Source organism: Pagrus major, chromosome 13 (genome assembly GCF_040436345.1).
Source record: "Pagrus major chromosome 13, Pma_NU_1.0".
Classification (NCBI taxonomy): domain Eukaryota; kingdom Metazoa; phylum Chordata; class Actinopteri; order Spariformes; family Sparidae; genus Pagrus; species Pagrus major.
In genome coordinates this window covers 28,918,898-28,941,907 of record NC_133227.1, presented here as the reverse complement: position 1 = coordinate 28,941,907, position 23,010 = coordinate 28,918,898, and the positions used below count along the sequence as shown (strand labels likewise).

The 23,010-nt window shown below is 38.4% G+C and overlaps 2 protein-coding genes across 3 annotated transcripts in view; both read right to left on the bottom strand.

Moving 5' to 3' along the window:
* Positions 1-3,077: 3,077 nt before the first annotated feature.
* On the bottom strand, positions 3,078-12,474 carry LOC141006679 (stAR-related lipid transfer protein 13-like; the record flags this gene model as incomplete). Its single annotated transcript, XM_073478905.1, has 2 exons — positions 3,078-5,009; positions 12,293-12,474. Coding segments are annotated over 2 exons (291 nt in total), but the record flags the coding sequence as incomplete, so codon positions are not given.
* Positions 12,475-13,026: 552 nt separating this feature from the next.
* The window catches only part of LOC141007575 (rho GTPase-activating protein 7-like), a 38,562-nt gene continuing 28,578 nt past the window's right edge, over positions 13,027-23,010 (bottom strand). For both annotated transcript variants that reach the window (XM_073479937.1, XM_073479938.1), the window contains exons 13-16: positions 15,937-16,051; positions 15,597-15,833; positions 14,656-14,885; positions 13,027-13,358 (exon numbers count right to left, since the gene is read on the bottom strand). In XM_073479937.1, coding sequence (XP_073336038.1) covers positions 13,172-13,358; positions 14,656-14,885; positions 15,597-15,833; positions 15,937-16,051 — 769 coding nt within the window. In that variant the 3' untranslated portion in view covers positions 13,027-13,171. The remainder of the gene's footprint in view (positions 13,359-14,655; positions 14,886-15,596; positions 15,834-15,936; positions 16,052-23,010) is intronic.

Sequence of the window (23,010 nt, the reverse complement as noted above, 5' to 3'; positions counted from 1 at the left end):
TGTGTTTCTGAACCCCCCCGCTGTGACAACAAATTGGTTTTATTGATGTGAATGAGGAAGCTGCATGTTGTTTTTGTTGTTGAAGCGGCTAATAATGTCGGTCTCAGGCAACACATCCTGCGAACCAACCGTCGCTGCTGTCGTCTCGTATTTTTTTCACAAAGCGTCTCAGCCATCAGGACGAGTTTGTAAAAGGCTTTGATCACGTAAAAATTCTACACATTCAGCTGAAAGCGTTAGAGAAAATAGTCCTGTGTGCATTTCACCTCTTAATTGCTTCCCCCGCCGGCAGCGTCCGCCCCGCGCTTCCACGCTCTGACATATAGAAAGTCGCATTTGACTTCAGCCGCTTTTAACATAAAGACAATTACAGTCTTCGCCCTCCATGACTTGCGTGAGTGAGTGGGCTTTGTTTAGCAGAGACTCAAAGTGCAAAGCAAACAAACCCACTTGATGAAGTTAATTATACATCACACACACACTCTGGAAGCCTGTAATTGTGAAGTCTGCTGCCTTTACCCAGCAGACCGTCGTGCTCCTCCATAGATATAAAAGTTGTACGACTCCGGGAATCATCACGAGTCACATAGTTGCTGTTGGTGGACTTCTTTAGCCGAGCCGAGGGGCAGACGTGTGCCTGTGACCCGACTTTGAAACGTATGAAATATCTACACTCTCCTTTGTAGTAGTCTTCTCTCATCATCCAGTTTGTCCCGGGACTTTCTGGCTCATCTCAGCACCTTTTCAGGCAATAATTCCCGCAGCAGCTTCATGAAAGATTCATTAAGCTTTCACAGAGTTGCTGCCTTTTCTGTTTTTTTTTTTTTTGAAGGACGGTGTTAAAGGTGTTTTGACAGTCGCTCCAGGAGGAGAGAGCCTGCCACGCCGCCTCAATAACACCTGCGGAAGCAATAACGTTTCCCGCCTCGATGGGATAGACGGATCTCATCACCCGGTGGCCTCAGATGATATTTATTCCCTCTCGGGTGCCTCGGGGTGGATCAGAGAGGCGGGGTGGTGACTGGGAGGTCGCACCGTTTGAAGGCCTGAGTGGTTCGCAGGAGCCGCCTGGAGAGACCGAAGGAGCAGCTTCCCCCCCGCTGAGGAAGACGACTCTGAATTAACATTCAGGAGACGTTGAAAGGCGTCCTGGAGGTGCAAACCAGAGATGGGAGGTAACATTGATCTTTATATTGTAGAGCTTAAAGCTGCACTTATCAACATGGAGGATAATTTGACCACTCTGTGACACTTACATTAGTCGTTGGTTTTATTCTAGCCTGTAAAACTCCTCATTTCGTAGCAGACGCCATTATCACTCTGCACCAGAGATTTTGAGATGGCAGCCATCTGACAGCTCATCTGAGCAGATAGTGAGTGGGCCTGTTGTGGGCTCCATGCTCGCCCTAGAGCCTACAACAGCCAACGAGGGATAGAGTAATAGACACTCTCTCTTCTTTCTCCTCTCTCCGATGGGATAGATGGACCACATCACCCTGTGGCCTCTGATGATATTTATTCCCTCTCTCGGGTGCCTCGGGGGGGATCAGAGAGGCGGGGTGGCTCCGTTTGAAGTCCTGAGTGGTTCGGAGGAGCAGCTTCCTCCCCGCTGAGGAAGACGACTCTGGATTAACATTCAGGAGAAGTTTAGAGGCGTCAAACAGAGATGGAAGGTAAATATGGATTTTTTAAATTTGTGTTTTCGTGCTTAAAGCTGCACTAATCAACACTTTAAGCAAACATTAAGACGCTGAGTGACTGTTGTTAAAGGCTCATTTATGTTCCCCTTAAGTATTTTTGTTTCAAAAGATATCAGTCACTGTCCACGTACCACCAGAGGGCGCCGCTCAAAATCAAATCAGTCTCACGCGGGCTTCGACTTTTCCTTTGTCACTCTGCGAAAGCTTTGAGAGGTGAGGACAAGTTGTAAGTCTGATCTGAATTATTTTCTCTCCTGTCTGTATGACTTGAGAAGTGGTGGGAAAAAGAGTTTTTTTTTTTTCCAGGATCATTTTTTAATCTGTAAAACCAAGTGTAAAAATAATTTTTTTTTTTTTTCAGGAGAATTTTTTATATCAATTGAATTATTTGTTCATCCCAAGAAGATTTTTTATTCAGGAGACATTCATTTTTCCACGTGTGAAACCGATCAAGCAAAATTCTTCTTCGTTTGCTTTCATGTGTGAAGCCGAGTGGGGATAAGAAAAGAAAACTATTTGTACGACAGTATGTCTGCGTGTTGCGAGTCGGATTTTGACGCTATAAGTGCAATAATTCCCGACCTCCTGAGGAAAATGCGTCTCTTTAGCTGCTAATTGCTCCACTGTGTTCACCAGCTAGTCGTTAACTTTGTGTGTTGCTGAGCAGATGCAGGCGCCTCCGTTCAGAGTCATTTGATTTACGGTTAATTTCACATAAACGTATCGAACGTGATCAAACCTGTGATCTCTGAGTTACAGATGCTCTGAACGAGCTCTTTGTTTTCTTTAACCTTCGACCTCGAGTTCATTCGAAGTTCACGTCACGGTGTTTCAGCTCCATATGGAGGGAACAGACTCGTAGAGAAATTAAAGGTGCCTGCAGGCTCTTCTGTGCTTCTGTTATTTGTAATTTGCATAAATTATTCCTCTTCCCTTAAAATCCTGTTTAGACCGGGGCGTGATGTCCTCGCCACGAGACGCATTTTTACATCACATTTTGTTGCTCGGCATCTGTCTCTCGCTCCGAGTGTTTATCAGCGATTCAGCTATCTGATCTCCGAGATGAATCAATAAGATATGTAAATAAGCTTCATGTAAATGGGACACAAGTGGGTGTCGCGAGGACGGGAGGAAGAGGTGAGAGTTTTTTTGGGGAGGGGAAGTGTGCAGCGTGATCACAACACTGCCAGGCTTATTAATCTCTTGCGCTTCAGTGGCGCAGTGTGGTATCTCATCTCCACACTGCCTGCTGTTTCCACCACCTTCCTCTGAAATTACAGTCGGTAATCTGTTTGGCACTTAGACGAGTCGCAGAGGAGAGGAGACCAAAAAAATAACACAACAGGAAACAGATTCACAGAGAAATAAACATTTTAATTAGGTGTTTGGCACACAAACAAGATAATGTCTTCTGAAAGCTGGAAATTAAATAGATTTGATTTTAGATATGAGAGATAAAGTTAAATAATCTGAAATATGTTGTAGATATTTACACACACACCTGCTCTGCTTCACAACCACGACACTTTGAATATGTAGGACGAGCCGTCTCAGACTGTACGCACACTCCTCACAGACAAGAATAAATACAAATGTTAAAAAATTCAGGAGTTTTGAGGGGAAGCTTGTCTGGTTGGATATCTGTCACAGTGCCGGGGAAGCACACAAAAGGCCCGCCGCAGCGTGGCGAAGGCCTTCTGTCAATTCACAACTTTTGTCGCGCTTCAAAGTCGCGCAGCTGTGGCGTCGTCCTGTGGAGAGGTAGATATCGCTCGTCTTTGAACTGTCACACACGCGTGTCCTGTTAGAGAACGGGTCGAAGTCACAGGGACGAATCACAAACACAAGAACAGTCACTCAGACGGGACAAAGAGACGATCCGACGGCGGTGACAGCGTGTGGCGGCGGGCTAATTCCTCGTCACAGCTGGATCCGCGTTGCAAGAGGAGTTTGACAAGAAAACGTCTCTGTGGGATTTTGTTTCACCTCAGAAGTTCAGCTCAGTTCATCGGGGTGTGTTACGGGCCGAACCAGAAAATCAAAACCAAAGCGTCTCTTTCTGCTTTCAACAGTTACGGCTTTTCTCCGGTACAGATGTGGTTATCCGAGCCATCGAGTGGCAGAACCATTTTGTCCCACTCTCTTCTCCTCCACTTTCCCCTGAAGCCAAATATCTGTTTGCTAAAAATCTGTTTCCTGTCCTTACTTCCTGCAGCTGCCATGTTTCCCCCACCTCTGTATCTGGAGTTTAAAGGGACAGTTCGCCTTAAAAACAGGTCATATAAATGTTTCCTCTGACCTGTTTTATCCATCTGGATAGTTTTGGTGTGAGTTGCAGAGTTTTAGAGAGAAAACCGAGCTGGGCTGATTTGCTCTTTCATCACCAGTTTAACCGGGTGACTGTTGGGGTTGCAAAGACTCGTGTTGGTGCAGGAGTCCAGAGAGAAAGATGTTTTTTGCTAGATTAGCTAGATGCTTCCTTCTGTGCAGTGATACAGAAAGAAAATAGTTCCTACATGAAACTTCTCACTTCTACAAAGTGTGAAAATTATCTGAAAACAAGGTAATCATTTCTGGAAAGAGACGTATTTTTTGGCACCACAAGCCGGGTGTCATCTAGCTCAGTTATATTTGAGAGAAGGTAACTCACACCAAAAATATCTAGATGGATAAAAAGCACTATAGGCTTGATTTTGGGGGTGAAATGTCCCTTTAACCTAAAATTTGTGCCTCTCTTTTTCCTGAAAACATATTTCAGGCTGAACAGACTTTCCCTCCGCCGTCCACTCGTTTCCATCTCGACCTTTTTTTCCTCCGTTAAAAGTCGAGCCGGCTTTTCATCCTCCATCAAAACGCCCTTTGTCAAAGCTCGCCACAGTTTGCATTTTTCTGTGAGTTCGAGTGTGAAGCGTAACAGACGCAGCGGGGAGCACAGAGGTGCTGCTGGCAAATCCGCAAGGTCGCCGACAAAAAAAGTGAAGGCACACAGCGAAAAAGAAGAAGCCAAAGAGACACAGACGGTTCAGGGAAGCCATCGGAGGTCACCTTCCCTGCTCGCTGAGCTCCGGGGCCACCAGTTTTTGAAAACTTGCGAGAAAGTCCTCTGAAAAAATGATGCTGTAGTTTGTTCCAGCGTTCTGCACCGAGGCGGGGAGGGGGGAGCACTCCAGATGATCTGTACATCATCCCTCTGCAGCCGCTCATATCTTGGTCTCTTTGTGTTCTGGTCTGAAGGTGTCCCGGATCGCCAGCAGACCGGAGGCCAGAAGATGTCCGCTCACTTTGCTGTGCCACTCCTGCGACCGACCCCTGGAAGACAAAACACACGAGAAAGAAAAGTTAAACACCTTCAGCTTTAGTTTTCACTGATGTCTCCTCGATTTCATTTGTATAGATGCTGATGATAACCTAAAAACATTAAGTGAAACACACTCATGGTTTGTTGAGGACGGTCCACACGCCCACTGTCTAAGATTTAAGATCATACTTTGGTTTAAAGGCTTTTAAGGATGAACTTAAATGCATCTTCATATTCTCGTCATGAATAAACATTTCCAGTATGCATTTTTAAAACGCTGCAGGAGAAGACACAGAAAAAAGTCCTGAACACTGGATGTTTTCTGCTGCTTGTTTACTTGATAATTCCTTTTAGAGAGAGACGAACATCGTCGTGTTTGTATGAGACATTTTGGGTCGTAGCAGAAGAAACGGTTCCTCCAAAAATGAAGATTTTATCATTACAAAAAGAAAAAAGTCACAAAAAGTTAGTTAATGGAAACTATGACTCACCGTGAGGATTTATCATCCCTAAATCTAAATTACGACTCTGATTTTGGTGTAATATAGTTGGAAATTATGAAAAACTGATTACAATTTTAAGGATAAGTTAACCAAAAAGTAAAAACTCAGTCATCATCTCCTCCCTCCATGCTGATGGAAAGTCAGGTGAAGTTTCGTAGTCCACAAAACATTTCTGGAGCTTCACAGCAAAACAGCGTTGCTTTGATTCGAAAAGACGTTATCTACACCTTCAATGCTCCATCGAGTTCTTACTTCAGAGGGAGTGAGCGCTTACGCTTTGAGCTTCGCAGCTACAGTGAAGATTTCAGCTTTAAAACGGGTGTAAATAACATCTTTTTAAATCAGTTTTGGATCTCAAGGCTTCTGCAGACTTGGATTACAGTGGATCAGTTGTTTTCTTAACATTTTAAAACACGTCCCAGCTCCAGAAAAGTCTTTGTGAACTACCAAACTTGTGCTCCAGAGACTGTTAGATGATTTGCGCACTGGACCTTTTAAAATGATAAAAATTTAGACTTTAATTTTATATGAGTGGGCTGAGGATTTTGGATAAATGAGAATTGGAAGACACTCAGAATCTTGCGTTGCTTCCTCAAAATGACATACTATCCAATAGTTTTCCTCTTATTGTCGTAATTTGTAATCAGTGTCTCATAATTTCAGCGATTGCCAACTAAAATCAGAGTCATAACTCCGATTCAGGGATGTTAAATCCTGAAGGTCAGTCATAATTCTGATTTACTAACTTTGTGTGAATAGTTTTTAATTCCGTGGAGCTTCCGTGTGAAACGGACCCGACTGGAGTCGAAGCGCTTGAGAATGAAAGTGGTGACTCGTGACATTAAAAAGAGGAGAGGCGAAGACAGATTTGATCTATAACTGTGTGATTATCTCAGCAGGCTTTTAGTCGGCCCATTACGACTGAACTGAAAAGGATCCCGTCTGCACACATTCACAGCCTTGTGTCTCTTTCTAATTCTTCCGATGGGTGTGTGTGTGGAGCGATAGGGAAACGGCCGAGAGCCGAACCGCCGCCGTTATCGAGCGCACGCACATTCACATTTCGGGGCATTTAGCTGAAACTGTTATCCAGAGAAACGGAGGGCGTGTGCGGCGGTGAAATAAGCCTCATTTCCAAACTCATTTAAAGGCAACCAGCAGGCGTCTGAGCCACATCGGCCCGTTACGCAAGAGTGATCATGTAAGGAAGAAGTGAAACACCCAGAGGGATGAATGCCTCCACTCTTCCTTTTGTCTGCCGCCTCCTCTCGCCTTTAATTTCCTCTCATGAGCGAGCTCCAGCTGTACGTCTGGTGCCAGGCTGTCTTGGACTTATTTGCTATGACAGTAATTTTAAGTGCTTGTTAGCTTTCAAGGCAAGACAACAGATCCACTGCATCATCAAGGTCAACGGGGCTTTTTACAGTACAGGGCTGTGAAACAGATCCTATCGCCTCCAGAGGAAATTAAACCCGTTATGGCCTCAGTGAGTGAGGAGCATCAAGGATGTTTTGTTTGGACCGCGGTCCATCTGGAACTGCTGTGAAATATAACTTTTATTATGTTTTTAATGGTGACTTGTTTGAGTGAACGTGCTTCTGTGAGCTGGAAATATTGTGATGCCTTAACCTAAAATCTGCAGCTGACACGGAAGAAGTGAAGCGGCTGTTATCACTCAGGTTGTACCGATCCATCGATCTGGATCTACTGATTCACTAATCAATGATCTAATGTGATCGATGCAAAGTAAACACATTAATCCATATCATCATTTTTAAGATGCGCCTTTATTTTGAAATTCTCCTGGCAAGTCCGTGTGGTATGGAGGCTCTGAGGGGCCAACTGAGGACATTTTTAAGATCCTTAATTTATTTTTTCATGTTTAAAGAAAAATAAATTATTTTTTTCTGCCAAAACTTTTGAAAAAAAAACTTCTGAAACAAAGTTTTTAAGGAGAATTTTATTTTTCTCCAGAATTTGTTTTCCACCCATCTTTCTAAGTTTGTGTTTTTTGTCATCTGCGAAAACGTGAAAAAAAAAAAAGAAAAATCAGGAGAAAGTTTTTTTTCATGTGTGAAACTGGAAAAATTTGCAGAAGTAAAACATTTTTTTGGTTGTGAAACATGAAAAAAAAAATCTCCTTAAAATATTGTTTTTTTTTTTCGTTCTGTTTCACAACCAAAAAATGTTTTACTTCTGAGAAAAAATGTTTTCACTTGGTTTCACTCACAAAACTCACTTTTTTTTTTTCAATTTTTCAATTTTTGTTTTCTCTGTTTCACGCATGAAAAAATGTTTGTTTCTGATCTTCTTCTTTTTTCTTTTTTTTCACAGATGGAAAAAGACCTTGGAAAGACACACAGAAGAAAAACAAACAAAAAAATCCCCAGAAAAAACTTTTTTCAACTCAGTTTCACACATGAAAAAAAAAATTCAGATTTTTGGATTTTTATTTTTCACAGGTGGATTTTTCCTTTTTTTCCCTGAAAACTTTTTTTCTCAACTCATCAACACACGAGAACAATTTAGATCACACTTGAAAATGGATCACCAGAAAAACGTGCCCCTCAGGGCTTCTGGAAATTTGTTAACTCATTTTCACACCTGAAAAAAAGAAAATGAGATGTTTTATTCTCGTGTGTTTTCACAGATGGAAAAAAAAAACAAGCAAACATTTTTTTTATGTGTGAAAACGAGTAGAAAAAACAAAAGTTTTGGCAGAAGAGAAACACACATTTGAGGGATCACTGCAAAAAATGTGTTGGTCAATATATCAATATTGGAATTTTTTACTCCCCAAAATCAGCATCAGCCCCAAAAACTGCATAATGGTCGGGCTCTGCTTCTGATATCGGTTCCTACTGGAGACGTAAATCTTTAAAGACATCTCACAAACATGTAGTTTGATTTTTGAAAAGGTTCAGTAATTTCCTGAAACAGCTGCTCACTGTAGATTTTTATCAAGCAAACAGGAGGAAATAGTGCATTTATTTATTTATTTAAGGAATATTGCCAGAATTTTTAGGGCAAAAGTCAAAATTTTGAGAAAAATGACAGATTTTTTGTCAGAAAATTTGGAAAAAGTCAGATTTTTTGTCAGAAAATTTGGAAAAAGTCAGATTTTTGAGAAAAAAAAGACCCAATTTTGAGGAATAATGCTAAAATTTTGAGGAATAGTTGAGGGAGGAAAGTCAGAATGTGGGTAAAAAAGTAATAATTTAGAGGAAAAAGTTGAGGAGAAAAGTCAGAATTTTTAGAAATTTAGTTTTTTATGAAGTGAAACCAAAGGAAAAAGAATTTCCGAAGTTTTCCGAAAATACCCGAAACTTTCCGAATATTTCCGAAACTTTCCGAAATTTCCCGAACATTTCCGAAACTTTCCGAAAATTTTCGAAACTTTCCGAAAATTTTCTTAGAATTTTTTGAAACTCCGAAGCTTCTCTGAAAAATTTGCTCAAAATTCAAAAAATCTTCACCAACCCCTCAGGGCTTCTGTGATTTATGATTTATGCAGTGATAAAAGGAGATATCTAAAATCCCCTCTTTGACTCTACTGGCTTTATTCCTATTTTCCTCTGAATTTTGAGGAAAAAGTCTGAATTTTGAGGTAAAAAAACTAAATGTAAGTCAGATTTTTGAGAAAAAAAGGCCACAGTTTGAGGAAGAAGTCAAATTTTTTGTCAAAATTTTGAGAAAAATTACAGAATTTTTGTCAGAAAATTTTGGAAAAAGTCAGATTTTTGAGAAAAAAAAGACCCAATTTTGAGGAATAATGCCAAAATTTTGAGGAAAAAGTAAAAAAAAAAAAAAGTCAGTACTTTGAGGAAAAAATACTCAGATTTTGTCAGATTCTTGAGAAAAAAAGTCCAAATTTTGAGAAAAATTACAATTTTTTTGTCAGAATGTTAAGGAAAAAGTCAGATTTTTGAGCAAAAAAGACCCAATATTGAGGAAAAACGCCAGAATTGCCCTCCTACCTCCAGGAACTTTGTTCGTAGTTATACCTGTAGTATCGCAGGTATAACTACGAACAAACAAAGTTCTAACATTAAGGATGGCACAGGATGAACTATATGCACCCGTTACACTACTAAAATCATTGATGATCGCACAGCTGAAGCTACAAACAAAGATGCTGCAGGTGTAACTAAGAACAGAACTGAATCTGTGCAGAAGTAGAAGCAGTGAATGCTCACAGACCTGCAGTATCTTCCTCCTGCAGCCGGGCTGAAGAAACCAACGACAGTACAGTTAAATGAGACGCTCTGAGGCTGGCCCTGTGTGAGCGAGCTGCTGCCACCTGTTTTCTGTCGCACTGAGGTTCATTTCATTTAATCAACGGAGACAAATAGAGCTGCAGGGCCCCGCCGAGAGTCAAATTGATCATGTAAGCAGCAGAAAATCTGCAGCAACTTAGTTTCAAAGGGCATGAATCATGAGAAGGAGGGCCGCCGCCCCTCCTCCACTTCCTCCTCCACTTCCTCACCTACAGGGAGGTGGTGATGGAGCTGCAGATAGATGCCAGCAGAGGTCAGAAACACAGAACGGGCTCAATTAAGACGGATGAGACGGACTAAGAGCTCTCTCCAGATATTTCTTTTAATGGGCTTCTCACGGCCTCAAATCCTCTCTGAAGCTCCTGCAGCTCACTTTGCCCTTGTTTTACTTCTGTCTTTGTTCCTTTAAGGACCATTCTGCCATTTTAATGTGGACAGATTATATAAACTCATCAGCACAGGGTTCATCTCTGCCACTTTGATTGATCGGTCTTTCAGCGCAGTAAGAAACTACGATCACTGAAACAATTGAAAAGCTTCCTTTGATTCCTTGTTGATTATATACAGGAAACATTTGACACTTTGATGTTTTTATGAACATTTGTTCAACCAACTTTTTAAACTGATCCTTATCGTCTTGTCATGCAAATACTTTTTGGTTTTATAGCCGAGCTTTCTGCCTCCACACCCAGACAGTGGAGCTCTGAACAGTTTTCACTGGTTCTGTTTCTTTGTTTGAAAGTATTTTCAGAGAAAACTGGTCAGTGTTGTAAAAATTATCCAAAGTCATGTTTTTCTGTTCGCAAAAATGATTCGACGCAGATTCAACAAACTTGTTGTAGATTAGTCAACTAAATTTGATAAATTCGACCCGTTTGTGAGATTTGATGACTTTACAAGACATCCTGCTCTGCTTGTGTCAAGTTTCATGCACAAAAATGTCCCAACACATTTCAATGAGAGACTATGAACAGTAAAACTGTTAACGAATGTGAAGACGCAATGGTCTCACTTTAAGTTAGATACTAAAAATCATATTCTTAGATTAAATTATCCAAGTAAAATTTTTCCATTTATGCCGACACACATAAAAACACGTATAAAAGTCCGACAATAACTGTGACCATCACTGTTTTTTTTAAAATCACATCATAATTTTCCAGAGCACTTTAAGAAGAATTTAAAGATTTTTCCCACAAGATAAATGAAACACTAAAAATCGGATTTTAAAGTAAAGCGATCGAGGATTTAGACAAGGGGTCGATCAGCAGTCACAGAGATGGACGAGTGGATATTGTTCTACAGCAGCTGAACACCTCTGACAGAGCTCTGTCTACAGATCCTGAGGCAGCTGTCGAAGAGAGAGAACTTTCCAAACAACTTCTGAACCAAAATACGCCGAAAAAATCTAAACAATCTCTCCAACATTGGCAGCCACGATGATGAGTTCAGACCTACAGTATTTTTCAGTTGCTCGAGGCTTAACCCTCTAGGCGCCAAAGTCGCATTATTGCGACAGGCAACATTGCTGAATAAAACAGCCCATATCTTTAAATTTACTGCCTTGTGCTGTTACTGCTTGCTACCACTAGATGGCCAATAGATTCAGCTTCAATCCTGACGTCCTGACGAGAGTTTTCTTTTCTTTTTACAAGTTAGATTAGGAAATTTACTCCTATCAGATTCCTGTTCATTTACTCTGAGGATGAGAGGATGAAAAAAATCTATGAAAAAATGAATTGAAAAAAAATCTACTGTGTAAATATGTTCAGAATTCCGTTTTACTGAATTTTACCTGGTGACATACAAATTATATTAGTAAATTTACTCCAATCAAACTCCTGTTCCTTTATTTTGAGGATGAGATGACAATATAAATATTTTTTTCTGTGTAAATATGTTCAAAAATCAGTTTTACTGAAAGTTACTTTTAGTCACCTGTTGACGTCACAGTATGCAAATTAGATGATTAAATTTACTCCCATCACAAACTTTAGGTCATTATGAATATTTTTCTCATTTACACTATGGATTTATCTCTCACCACTTCCAAGCTACAGCCTTTTGAAATCTTAAAATCCAAACGGAATATTTTCCTAAATAAACTCTGGCGCCTAGAGGGTTAATGTCTCGAGAAGTTTTCATATTTCAACTCTCCGTTTTTCACTTCCATCTTATTTTTCTGTGCCAGCAGAAGACTGATGAAACTATGCACAGGACTAAGTTAGAAAATGGTCCTTTTTTGTCGTATTTTCTGTCCGTCTTTATTGTCTATAAAAGAAACAACACTATTAAATATCTGCTAACTGTTCTGCAGTTCTCCTTCACACTCACTGCAGTTTCCTCTGCAGCTTTCTCCTCTGTCCTCCTTGATAATTAAATAACCCTGCTTTCCCTGCATCCTGGCAGTTGTTCAATACGAGTGGGTGAGTCTTTTCTTCTCTCTTTAGCATCACAGGCTCACACTCATTTTACAAATGAGTGTGAGCCTCTTCCCTCTGCAGCCATCTTCACCTGGTATCTGTCCGACAGAGGTGGGTCAGTCGGGTCTTTCTCACTCCAGTGGGCTCCAGCAGGTAGAGGCAGGCGTGGACGTGGGCCCTCACCCCCTCTGACAGCACCTCAGGGTGCTCCGTGGATACAGAGGAGAGGTACAGAGGGCCGGAGGATGGGTCGGCCTGCCACGTCCTTTGGAGGAGGAGAGAAGAGATTATCAGGAGTTAGAATCAAAATCTTTTTTTTCCACAGTTTCAGGAGAATTTTTTCCAGAATAAAATTGTTTCCCCACTAAGTTTCTTCTGACTATTTTTTCCATTTGGTTTACACATTTATGTATTTATTTATTTTTTCTCAAAATTCTGACAAAAAATTTGACTTCTTCCTCAAACTGTGGCCTTTTTTTCTCAAAAATCTGACTTACATTTAGTTTTTTTACCTCAAAATTCTGACTTTTTCCTCAAAATTCTGGCGTTATTCCTCAAAATTCAGAGGAAAATAGGAATAAAGCCAGTAGAGTCAAGGAGGGGATTTTAGATATCTCCTTTTATCACTGCATAAATCATAAATCACAGAAGCCCTGAGGGATTGGTGAAGATTTTTTGAATTTTGAGCAAATTTTTCAGAGAAGCTTCGGAGTTTTCAAAAAATTCTAAGAAAATTTTCGGAACGTTTCGGAAATATTCGGAAAGTTTCCGAAATTTTCGGAAAGTTTCCGAAATTTTCGGAAATATTCGGAATTCTTCGGAAATTTTCGGAAAACTTTGGAAATTATTTTTCCTTTGGTTTTACTTTATAAAAACTAAATTTCTAAAAATTCTGACTTTTCTCCTCAACTTTTTCCTCTAAATTATTACTTTTTTACCCACATTCTGACTTTCCTCCCTCAACTATTCCTCAAAATTTAGCATTATTCCTCAAAATTGGGTCTTTTTTTTTCTCAAATATCTGACTTTTTCCAAATTTTCTGACAAAAAGTCTGTCATTTTCCCAAAATTTTGACTTTTGCCCTAAAAATTCTGGGTGCTCTGTGGATACAGAGGAGAGGTACAGAGGGCCGGAGGATGGGTCGGCCTGCCACGTCCTTTGGAGGAGGAGAGAAGAGATTATCAGGAGGTAGAATCAAAATCTTTTTTTCCCACAGTTTCCGGAGAATTTTTTCCAGAATAAAATTGTTTCCCCACTAAGTTTCTTCTGACTATTTTTTCCATTTGGTTTACACATTTATGTATTTATTTATTTTTTCTCAAAATTCTGACAAAAAATTTGACTTCTTCCTCAAACTGTGGCCTTTTTTTCTCAAAAATCTGACTTACATTTAGTTTTTTTACCTCAAAATTCTGGCGTTATTCCTCAAAATTCAAAGGAAAATAGGAATAAAGCCAGTAGAGTCAAGGAGGGGATTTTAGATATTTCCTTTTATCACTGCATAAATCATAAATCACAGAAGCCCTGAGGGATTGGTGAAGATTATTTGAATTTTGAGCAAATTTTTCAGCGAAGCTTCGGAGTTTTAAAAAATCCTAAGAAAATTTTCGGAAAGTTTCCGAAAGTTTCGGAAAGTTTCGGAAAATTTCGGAAATATTCGGAATTCTTCGGAAAGTTTCGGAAATTATTTTTCCTTTGGTTTTACTTCATAAAAAACTAAATTTCTCAAAATTCTGACTTTTCTCCTCAACTTTTTCCTCTAAATTATTACTTTTTTACCCACATTCTGACTTTCCTCCCTCAACTATTCCTCAAAATTTTAGCATTATTCCTCAAAATTGGGTCTTTTTTTCTCAAATATCTGACTTTTTCCAAATTTTCTGACACTATTTCCTCCTGTTTGCTTGATAAAAATCTACAGTGAGCAGCTGTTTCAGGAAACTACTGAACCTTTTCAAAAATCAAACTACATGTTTGTGAGATGTCTTTAAAGATTTACGTCTCCAGTAGGAACCAGTACGTTTGGAGCTGAGCGCCACAGACAGGAAGTAATAAAAGACAGACAAACACACTATTGTTTTTGTTCTTTTTTCTGTGATTCTATAACAATAAAAACATTTTTGTGTGATTTGCTTGTTTGAATGCAGATGTGTTGATTTTGTGTCTCACTCAGGGCTATATGAAGTTAATGTACGCTCTCATGAAGAGAGGAGATACACAGCTAACATAGTGTGATTTGATTCAGCTGTAAACACAGATCTCTCATCTGACTGCAGGCTCCGATTAAAATTTCATCAAACCTCGCAGACGCAGAAACAACACGCCGACTTTAAATCAAAGTGACGTTTTCAGAGTATTTTTGGCTCTGACTTCTCCGTCCTCATCGCTCTGTAGCGCTCAGCAGGTTAAGACCCAGAGGCCTGTGAAGCCCAGGGCTCGCCGTGCCTCATTACCTGAGCAGCAGGTGCTCCTGTGGGGGGCGGCTGCCCAGGCCGTGGCCCTGGCCCTGGAGGAGGTAGCGATAGACTTCGGCGTCCTTGGACAAGGTCTGGATGACGACGGCCTGACGTAAGCCTCCCTCCCACAGCTCCTGCTCCCTCAGCAGCCGGTGGAGCAGCTCCTTCTGCGGGGCCTCCACCTCCACGGAGCCGCCCCACATCCACAGCGGGCAGCCGTCGTCCATCTGAAGACGAGAGGAGAATCATAAGTCAGGACGCTGTGAAAGATCACTGCTTAGATCACTTCCTTCCTTCCTCCAAGCTCAAACTGTGATTTTCTAACACTTATTTTTGACTTATTTTTGGCTCTCTGAGATCTTCATGGATCTGTCTCACAACTTGTTGCCATGTTTTATAGCTGTGACATTATAACTCCTCTGACAATAAACAAAAAAATTAACATTAACAGTTACCTTCTTCATGCTGACTGAGAATACACAAAAAACAAAAAAAGAAAGTCAGAATTAAAAGAAAAAAATCTTCATAATTCCACACCCCTTGGAAATATTCGGAAAGTTTCAGAAAGTTTCGGAAATATTCGGAAAGTTTCAGAAAGTTTCGGAAATATTCGGAAAGTTTCGGAAAGTTTCGGAAATTTTCGGAAATTTTCGAGTATTTCCGGAAATATTCGGAATTCTTCAGAAATTTTCGGGTATTTTCGGAAATTCTTTTTCCTTTGGTTTCACTTAATAAAAAACTAAATTTAAAAAAATTCTGACTTTTCTCCTCAACTTTTTCCTCTAAATTATTACTTTTTTACCCACATTCTGACTTTCCTCCCTCAACTATTCCTCAAAATTTTAGCATTATTCCTCAAAATTGGGTCTTTTTTCCTCAAAAATCTGACGTTTTCCAAATTTTCTGACAAAAATTCTGTCGCTAACATTAACAGTTACCTTCTTGAAGTTCAGCTCCACGTGCTCCGGAGCTGGGTGGCTCTCCCAGCCTCGGCTCTTCTCCCTGGCCTCCTTCAGGAGGTACTGAGTGCTCAGCTGCAGTTTGCTCCTTCTCTCCTCCATCTCCTCCTCACCTCCACACTGACCGGGGGACACTGGGCCTCCTCCCTCCTCAGAGGGGGAGTCGTCAGGGGGGCCAGCAGGACTTAAACTCTGACCGGGCCAAAACTCTTGAAGCTACAGAAAAGATTGTATTAATATTATTATGATTGTATTAAACTTTTTTTGTTAATTCTGTGTCAATTATTAAAAAGCTCAGCTTGTGTTGTATCTTTTGTACCTGGAAGAGTCTCTGGGCCTCGGTGATCATGTTGGCGAGGCCCTGTGTTGCGGCCAGGTTCTCGCTCAGGTCCCGCTGGTCCGGGCGTCCCAGGCTGTACTTCCTGTGATTCGACCTGCAACACAGGATGTTGTTACTTTTATTGTCTCCAATTAAAGCCAGAAAACATTACTGACATCACCTGCTGATTACTCACATCAAGACATCACAATAATTATCTCTTCATATCACAAATTCACGGACATTTTATGTTTAAATATGCAAATGAGTTATTATCCAATTGAATATGAACTTATTTGCATACATTTCCAGAACTGAATAAAGCCAGTAGAGTCAAAGAGGGGATTTTAGATATCTCCTTTTATCACTGCATAAATCATAAATCACAGAAGCCCTGAGGGGTTGGTGAAGATTTTTTGAATTTTGAGCAAATTTTTCAGAGAAGCTTTGGAATTTTAAAAAATTCTAAGAAAACGTCGGAAAACTTCGGAAATTTTCGGAAATTTTCGGAAATTTTCCGGTATTTTCGGAAATGTTGGGAAAACTTCGGAATTCTTCGGAAAACTTCGGGTATTTTCGGAAATTCTTTTTGTTTTAGTTTCACTTCATAAAAAACAAAAATTTCTCAAAATTCTGACTTTTCCCCTCAACTTCTGCTCAAAATTCTGACTTTTTCCACCCACATTCTGACTGAGAATACACAAAAAACAAAAAAAAGAAGGTCAGAATTAAAAGAAAAATAATCTTCATGAGTCCACCCCCCTCGGAAATGCTTCGGAATTTTTGGGATTCTTCGGAAAACTTGGGAAGTCTTCGGAAATCTTCGGGTATTTTCAGAAAACTTCAGAAATTATTTTTCCTTGGTTTCACTTCATAAAAAACTAAATTTCTCAAAATTCTGACTTTTCCCTCAACTTTTACTCTTTCTGACTGAGAATACACAAAAAAAACAAAAAAAGGATATTAAAATAAAAAATTCTTCATAATTCCACACCCGTCGGAAATTTTCGGAAAGTTTCGGAAATTTTCGGCAATATTCGGAAAGTTTCGGAAATATTCGGAAAGTTTCGGAAAGTTTCGGAAATTTTCGGAAATATTCGGAAAACTTCGGAAGTCTTCGGGAATTTTTGGAAATTCTTTTTCCTTTGGTTTCACTTCATAAAAAACTAAATTTCTCAAAATTCTGACTTTTCTCCTCAACTTTTTCCTCTAAATGATTAATTTTTTAGCCACAGTCTGACTCCTCCCCTCAACTTTATCTGAAAAATCTGACTGAAAGAATGTCAGAATTAAAAGAAAAAAAAAATATTCATAATTCCATCCCCCTCGCAAATGCTTTGGAATTTTCAGAGATTCTTCGGAATTTTCGAAAATCCTTCGGAAACCTTCGGGAATTTTCGGGAATCTTCGGAAATTCTTTTTCCTTTGGTTTCACTTCATAAAAACCCTAAAAAATCTGACTTCTCCCTCAACTTTTACTCATTCTGACTGAGAATACACAAAAAAACAAAAAAAGGATATGAGAATTTAAAAAAAATAATAATTCCACCCTCTCAGAAAGTTACGGGTATTTTCGGAAAAACTTCGGAAAACTTCGGAAATTATTTTTCCTTTGGTTTCACTTCATTAAAACCCAAACAATTCTCAAAATTCTGAGTCCTTCCCTCAACTTTTTCTCATTCTGACTGTGAATACAAAAATAAGAAAAAAAAAATCTTCATAATTCCATCCCCATCGCAAATGCTTCGGAATTTTCAGAGATTCTTCAGAATTTTCGAAAATCCTTTGGAAACCTTCGGGAATTTTCGGGATTCTTCGGAAAACTTCGGAAATCTTCGGGTATTTTCGGAAATCTTTGGAAGTCTTCGGGTATTTTCGGAATACTAAATATTTCTCAACATTCTGACTTTCTGCTCAAATTTCTGACTTCTTAGGTACACTTACAAAGAATTCCGAAGATTTCCGAAAATACCCGAAACTTTCCGAAGATTCCCGAAGTTTTCCGACGGGGGTGGAATTATGAAGGGTTTTCTTTCTGTTAATTCTGACATCCTTTTCTTGTTTTTTTGTGTATTCTCAGTCATTCAACTTTTACTCATTCTGAGTAAAAGTTGAAGGAAGAAGTCAGAATCTTCAGATAAAGTTGAGGGAAAAGACAGAATTTAGAGGAAAAGTTGAGAAAGACTTTTGAGAAATTTAGTTTTTATGAAATGAAACCAAAGGAAATAAAATTTCCGAAGATTCCCGAAAATTCCCGAAAATTTCCGAAGTTTTCCGAAGAATTCTTAAGTTTTCCAAAGATTTCCGAAAATACCCGAAGTTTTCCAAAGGATTTTCGAAAATTCCGAAGAATCTCTGAAAATTCCGAAGCATTTTGCGAGGGGGATGGAATTATGAAGATTTTTTTTTCTTTTAATTCTGACATTCTTTTTTTTGTTTTTGTATTCTGAGCAAAAGTTTGAGGGAAGAAGTCAGAATTTTCAGATAAAGTTGAGGGGAAAAGTAAGAATTTTGAGCAAAAGATGAGGGGGAAAGTCAGAATGTGGGTAAAAAAGTAATAATTTAGAGGAAAAAGTTGAGGAGAAAAGTCAGAATTTTGAGAAATTTAGTTTTTTATGAAGTGAAACCAAAGGAAAAACAATTTCTGAAGTTTTTCGAAAATACCCAAAGATTTCCGAAGATTCCCGAAAATTTCTGAAGGTTTCCGAAGGATTTTCGAAAATTCTGAAGATTCTCTGAAAATCACAATGGAATAATGAAGATAATGAAGAAATTCGGGAATTTTTGGAAATTCTTTTTCCTTTGGTTTGAATTTTGAGCAAATTTTTCAGAGAAGCTTTGGAATTTTAAAAAATTCTAAGGAAACGTCGGAAAACTTCGGAATTCTTCGGAAATCTTCGGGTATTTTCGGAAATTCTTTTTGCTTTGGTTTCACTTCATAAAAAACAAAAAATTCTCAAAATTCTGACTTTTTCCCCTCAACTTTTGCTCAAAATTCTGACTTTTTCCACCCACATTCTGACTGAGAATACACAAAAAACAAAAAAAAGAAGGTCAGAATTAAAAGAAAAATAATCTTCATAAGTCCATCCCCCTCGGAAATGCTTCGGAGTTTTTGGGATTCTTTGGAAAACTTCGGAAGTCTTCGGAAATCTTCGGGTATTTTCGGAAAACTTCAGAAATTATTTTTCCTTTGGTTTCACTTCATAAAAAACTATTCCCCTCAACTTTATCTGAAAATTCTGACTTCTTCCCTCAACTTTTACTCTTTCTGACTGAGAATACACAAAAAAAAAACAAAAAAGGATATCAGAATAAAAAAATCTTCATAATTCCACACCCCTCGGAAATATTCGGAAATATTCGGAAAGTTTCGGAAATATTCGGAAATTTTCGGAAATTTTCGGAAATATTCGGAAAACTTCGGAAGTCTTCGGGAATTTTTGGAAATTCTTTTTCCTTTGGTTTCACTTCATAAAAAACTAAATTTCTCAAAATTCTGACTTTTCTCCTCAACTTTTTCCTCTAAATTATTTTTTACTCAACTTTATCTGAAAAATCTGACTTCTTCCCTCAACTTTTACTCATTCTGACTGAGAATACACAAAACAAACAAAAAAAGGATATCAGAATTAAAAAAAAAAAAAATCTTCATAATTCCACCCTCTCAGAAAGTTACGGGTACTTTCGGAAAAACTTCGGAAAACTTCGGAAATTATTTTTCCTTTGGTTTCACTTCATTAAAACCCAAACAATTCTCAAAATTCTGAGTCCTTCCCTCAACTTTTTCTCATTCTGACTGGGAATACAAAAATAAAACTTCATAATTCCATCCCCATCGCAAATGCTTCGGAATTTTCAGATATTCTTCAGAATTTTCGAACATCCTTTGGAAACCTTCGGGAATTTTCGGGATACTTCGGGATTCTTCGGAAAACTTCGGGTATTTTCGGAAATCTTTGAAAGTCTTCGGGTATTTTCGGAATACTAAATATTTCTCAACATTCTGTTTTTTGTGTATTCTCAGTCAGAATGAGTAAAAATCGAGGGAAGAAGTCAGAATTTTCAGATAAAGTTGAGGGAAAAGAGAATTTAGAGGAAAAGTTGAGGGGAAAAGTCAGACTTTTGAGAAATTTAGTTTTTATGAAATGAAACCAAAGGAAAAAGAATTTCCGAAAATTCCCGAAGTTTTCCGAAGGATTTTCGAAAATTCCGAAGAATCTCTGAAAATTCTGAAGCATCTGCGAGGGGGATGGAATTATGAAGATTTTTTTTCTTTTAATTCTGACATTCTTTTTTTTGTTTTTGTATTCTTAGTCAGAATGAGCAAAAGTTTGAGGGAAAAAGTCAGAATTTTCAGATAAAGTTGAGGGGAAAAGTAAGAATTTTGAGCAAAAGATGAGGGGGAAAGTCAGAATGTGGGTAAAAAAGTAATCATTTAGAGGAAAAAGTTGAGGAGAAAAGTCAGAATTTTGAGAAATTTAGTTTTTTATGAAGTGAAACCAAAGGAAAAACAATTTCTGAAGTTTTTCGAAAATACCCGAAGATTTCCGAAGATTCCCGAAGTTTTCCGATGAATCCCGAAAATTCCCGAAGGTTTCCGAAGGATTTTCGAAAATTTTGAAGATTCTCTGAAAATCACAATGGAATAATGAAGATTTTTTTTCTTTTAATTCTGACCTTTTTTTTGTTTTTTATGTATTCTCAGTCAAAATGTGGGTGAAAAAGTCAGAATTTTGAGATTTTTTTTAATGAATTGAAACCAAAGAAAATGAATTTCTGAAAATACCTGAAGATTTCCGAAGATTCCCGAAAATTTCCGAAGAATTTTCGAAAATTCCTCGGATTCTTCGGAATTTTCGAAAATCCTTCAGAAATCTTCGGGATTTTCGGAATTCTTCGGAAATCTTTAGGTATTTTTGGAAAACTTCGGAAATTCTTTTTCCTTTAGTTTCACTTCATAAAAAACTAAATTTCTCAAAATTCTGACTTTTCTCCTCAACTTTTTCCTCTAAATTATTACTTTTTTACCCACATTCTGACTTTCCCCCTCATCTTTTGCTCAAAATTCTGACTTCTTCCCTCAACTTTTGCTAATTCTGACTGAGATTACACAAAAAAACAAAAAAAGAATATCAGAATTAAAAGAAGAAAAATCTTCATAATTCCACCCCCCTCGGAAATGCTTCGGAATTTTCGAAAATTCTTCGGAACACTTAGGATATTTTTGGAAATCTTCGAAAAACTTCGTAAGTATTCGGGAATTTTCGGGAATTTTCGGGAATTTTCAGGATTCTTCGGAAGTCTTCGGAAAACTTCGGAAGTATTCAGGAAACTTCAAGTATTTTCGGAAAACTTCGGAAATTCATGTTCCTTTGGTTTCACTTCATAAAAACACATTTTTTCAAAATTCTGACTTTTCCCCTCAACTTTTCTCTAAATTATGACCTTTTTTTAACTGACATTCTGACTTCCCCCCTCATCTTTTGCTCAAAATTCTGACTTTATCACCACCATTCTGACTTTTCCCCTCAAAATTCTGACTTTTCCCCTCAACTTTTTCTAAAACAATTCTGACTTTTTCACCCACATTCTGACTGAGAATACACAAAAAACAAAAAAAGAATTTCAGAATTAAAAGAAAAAAAAATCTTCACAATTCCAACCCCTCAGAAATGCTTTGGAAAACTTCGGGTATTTTCGGAAATCTTCGGAAAACTTCGGAAGTCTTCGGGAATTTTTGGGATTCTTCAGAAATCTTCTGAAAATCTTCGGAAAACTTCGTAAATGTTAGGAAAACTTCGGGTATTTTCGGAAAACTTCAGGATTCTTCGGAAATCTTTGGAAAGTCTTTCTTTTGGTTTCACTTCATCAAAAACAAAATTTCTCAGAATTCTGACTTCCCGCTCATCTTTTGCTCAAAATTCTGACTTTTCCCTCAACTTTTTCTCAAAATTCTTTTTCACTCAAATTCAGAATACATAAAACACAAAAAAAAATGTCAGAATTAAACAAAAAAAAATCTTCATAATGCTTCGAAATTTTCAGAGATTCTTTGGAATGTTAGAAAATTCTTCAGAAATCTTCGGGAATCTTCGGAAGTCTCCAGAAAACTTTGGGTATTCTCCGAAAACTTCGGGATTCTTCAGGAATCTTCGGAATTCTTCAGAAAACTTCGGGATTCTTTGGAAATGCTTTGGTTTTACCCCACAAAACTTGTTTTGACTTTTTCCCCCAAAATTTTTGACTGAAGTTCAGGAAAAAAAATCAGAATTTTGGGGAAAAGTTTAGGGGGAAAAGTCAGAATTTTGAGAAAAAGTTAGGGGAAAAGTCAGAATTTTGAGAAAAAGTTCAGGGAAAAAGTCAGAATTTTAGGGGGAAAAGTCAGAATTATGAGAAAAAGTTAGAATTTTAGGGGGAAAAGTCAGAATTTTGAGAAAAAGTTAAGGAAAAAGTTAGAATTTGGGAAATAGTTCAGGGGAAGTGTCAGATTTTTGAGAAAAAGTTGAGGGGAAAAAGTCAGAAATTTGTTAAAAACAGCATTTTGTCGAATCAAACAACACACGCTCTTTCAGCGCCACAAAACTGGAAAATCAAAAGCCAGAATTTTGGAAAATTAAGACACCAACGCTTAACACAAGATGAGCTGGTCGGACAGGTGGTGAGATCATTAAAAAGTGAAAAAGATGAGATTTCACAAATCTGTGGCTGAACAGCTGCGAGCAGCATAAATGCAGCATAAATGCATAAATGCTTTTCCATCCATCTCTAACATCGAGTCTTTGTTGAGTTTGAAAGAGATATACTAAAGTAACCACAGTTACATTGTCACTGGCCTCCATGATGCAATCAAGACATTGAACATGACACATCAGGAAAAAAAAAAGAAAGGCAAACTTGCAAATTTTAGCTGATGTACCATCGTTTAAAAAAATGCTTATACACGTAAATTTTGGCTTTAAAATGTGAGAGTGATTGTAAGTTTTCTTCCACTGATGCTGAGCAACGCTTGAATAAAGCAAAGACCTTGTGCAGAACAAACTCTGAGCCCAGATAAATGGTCTGCAGACACTG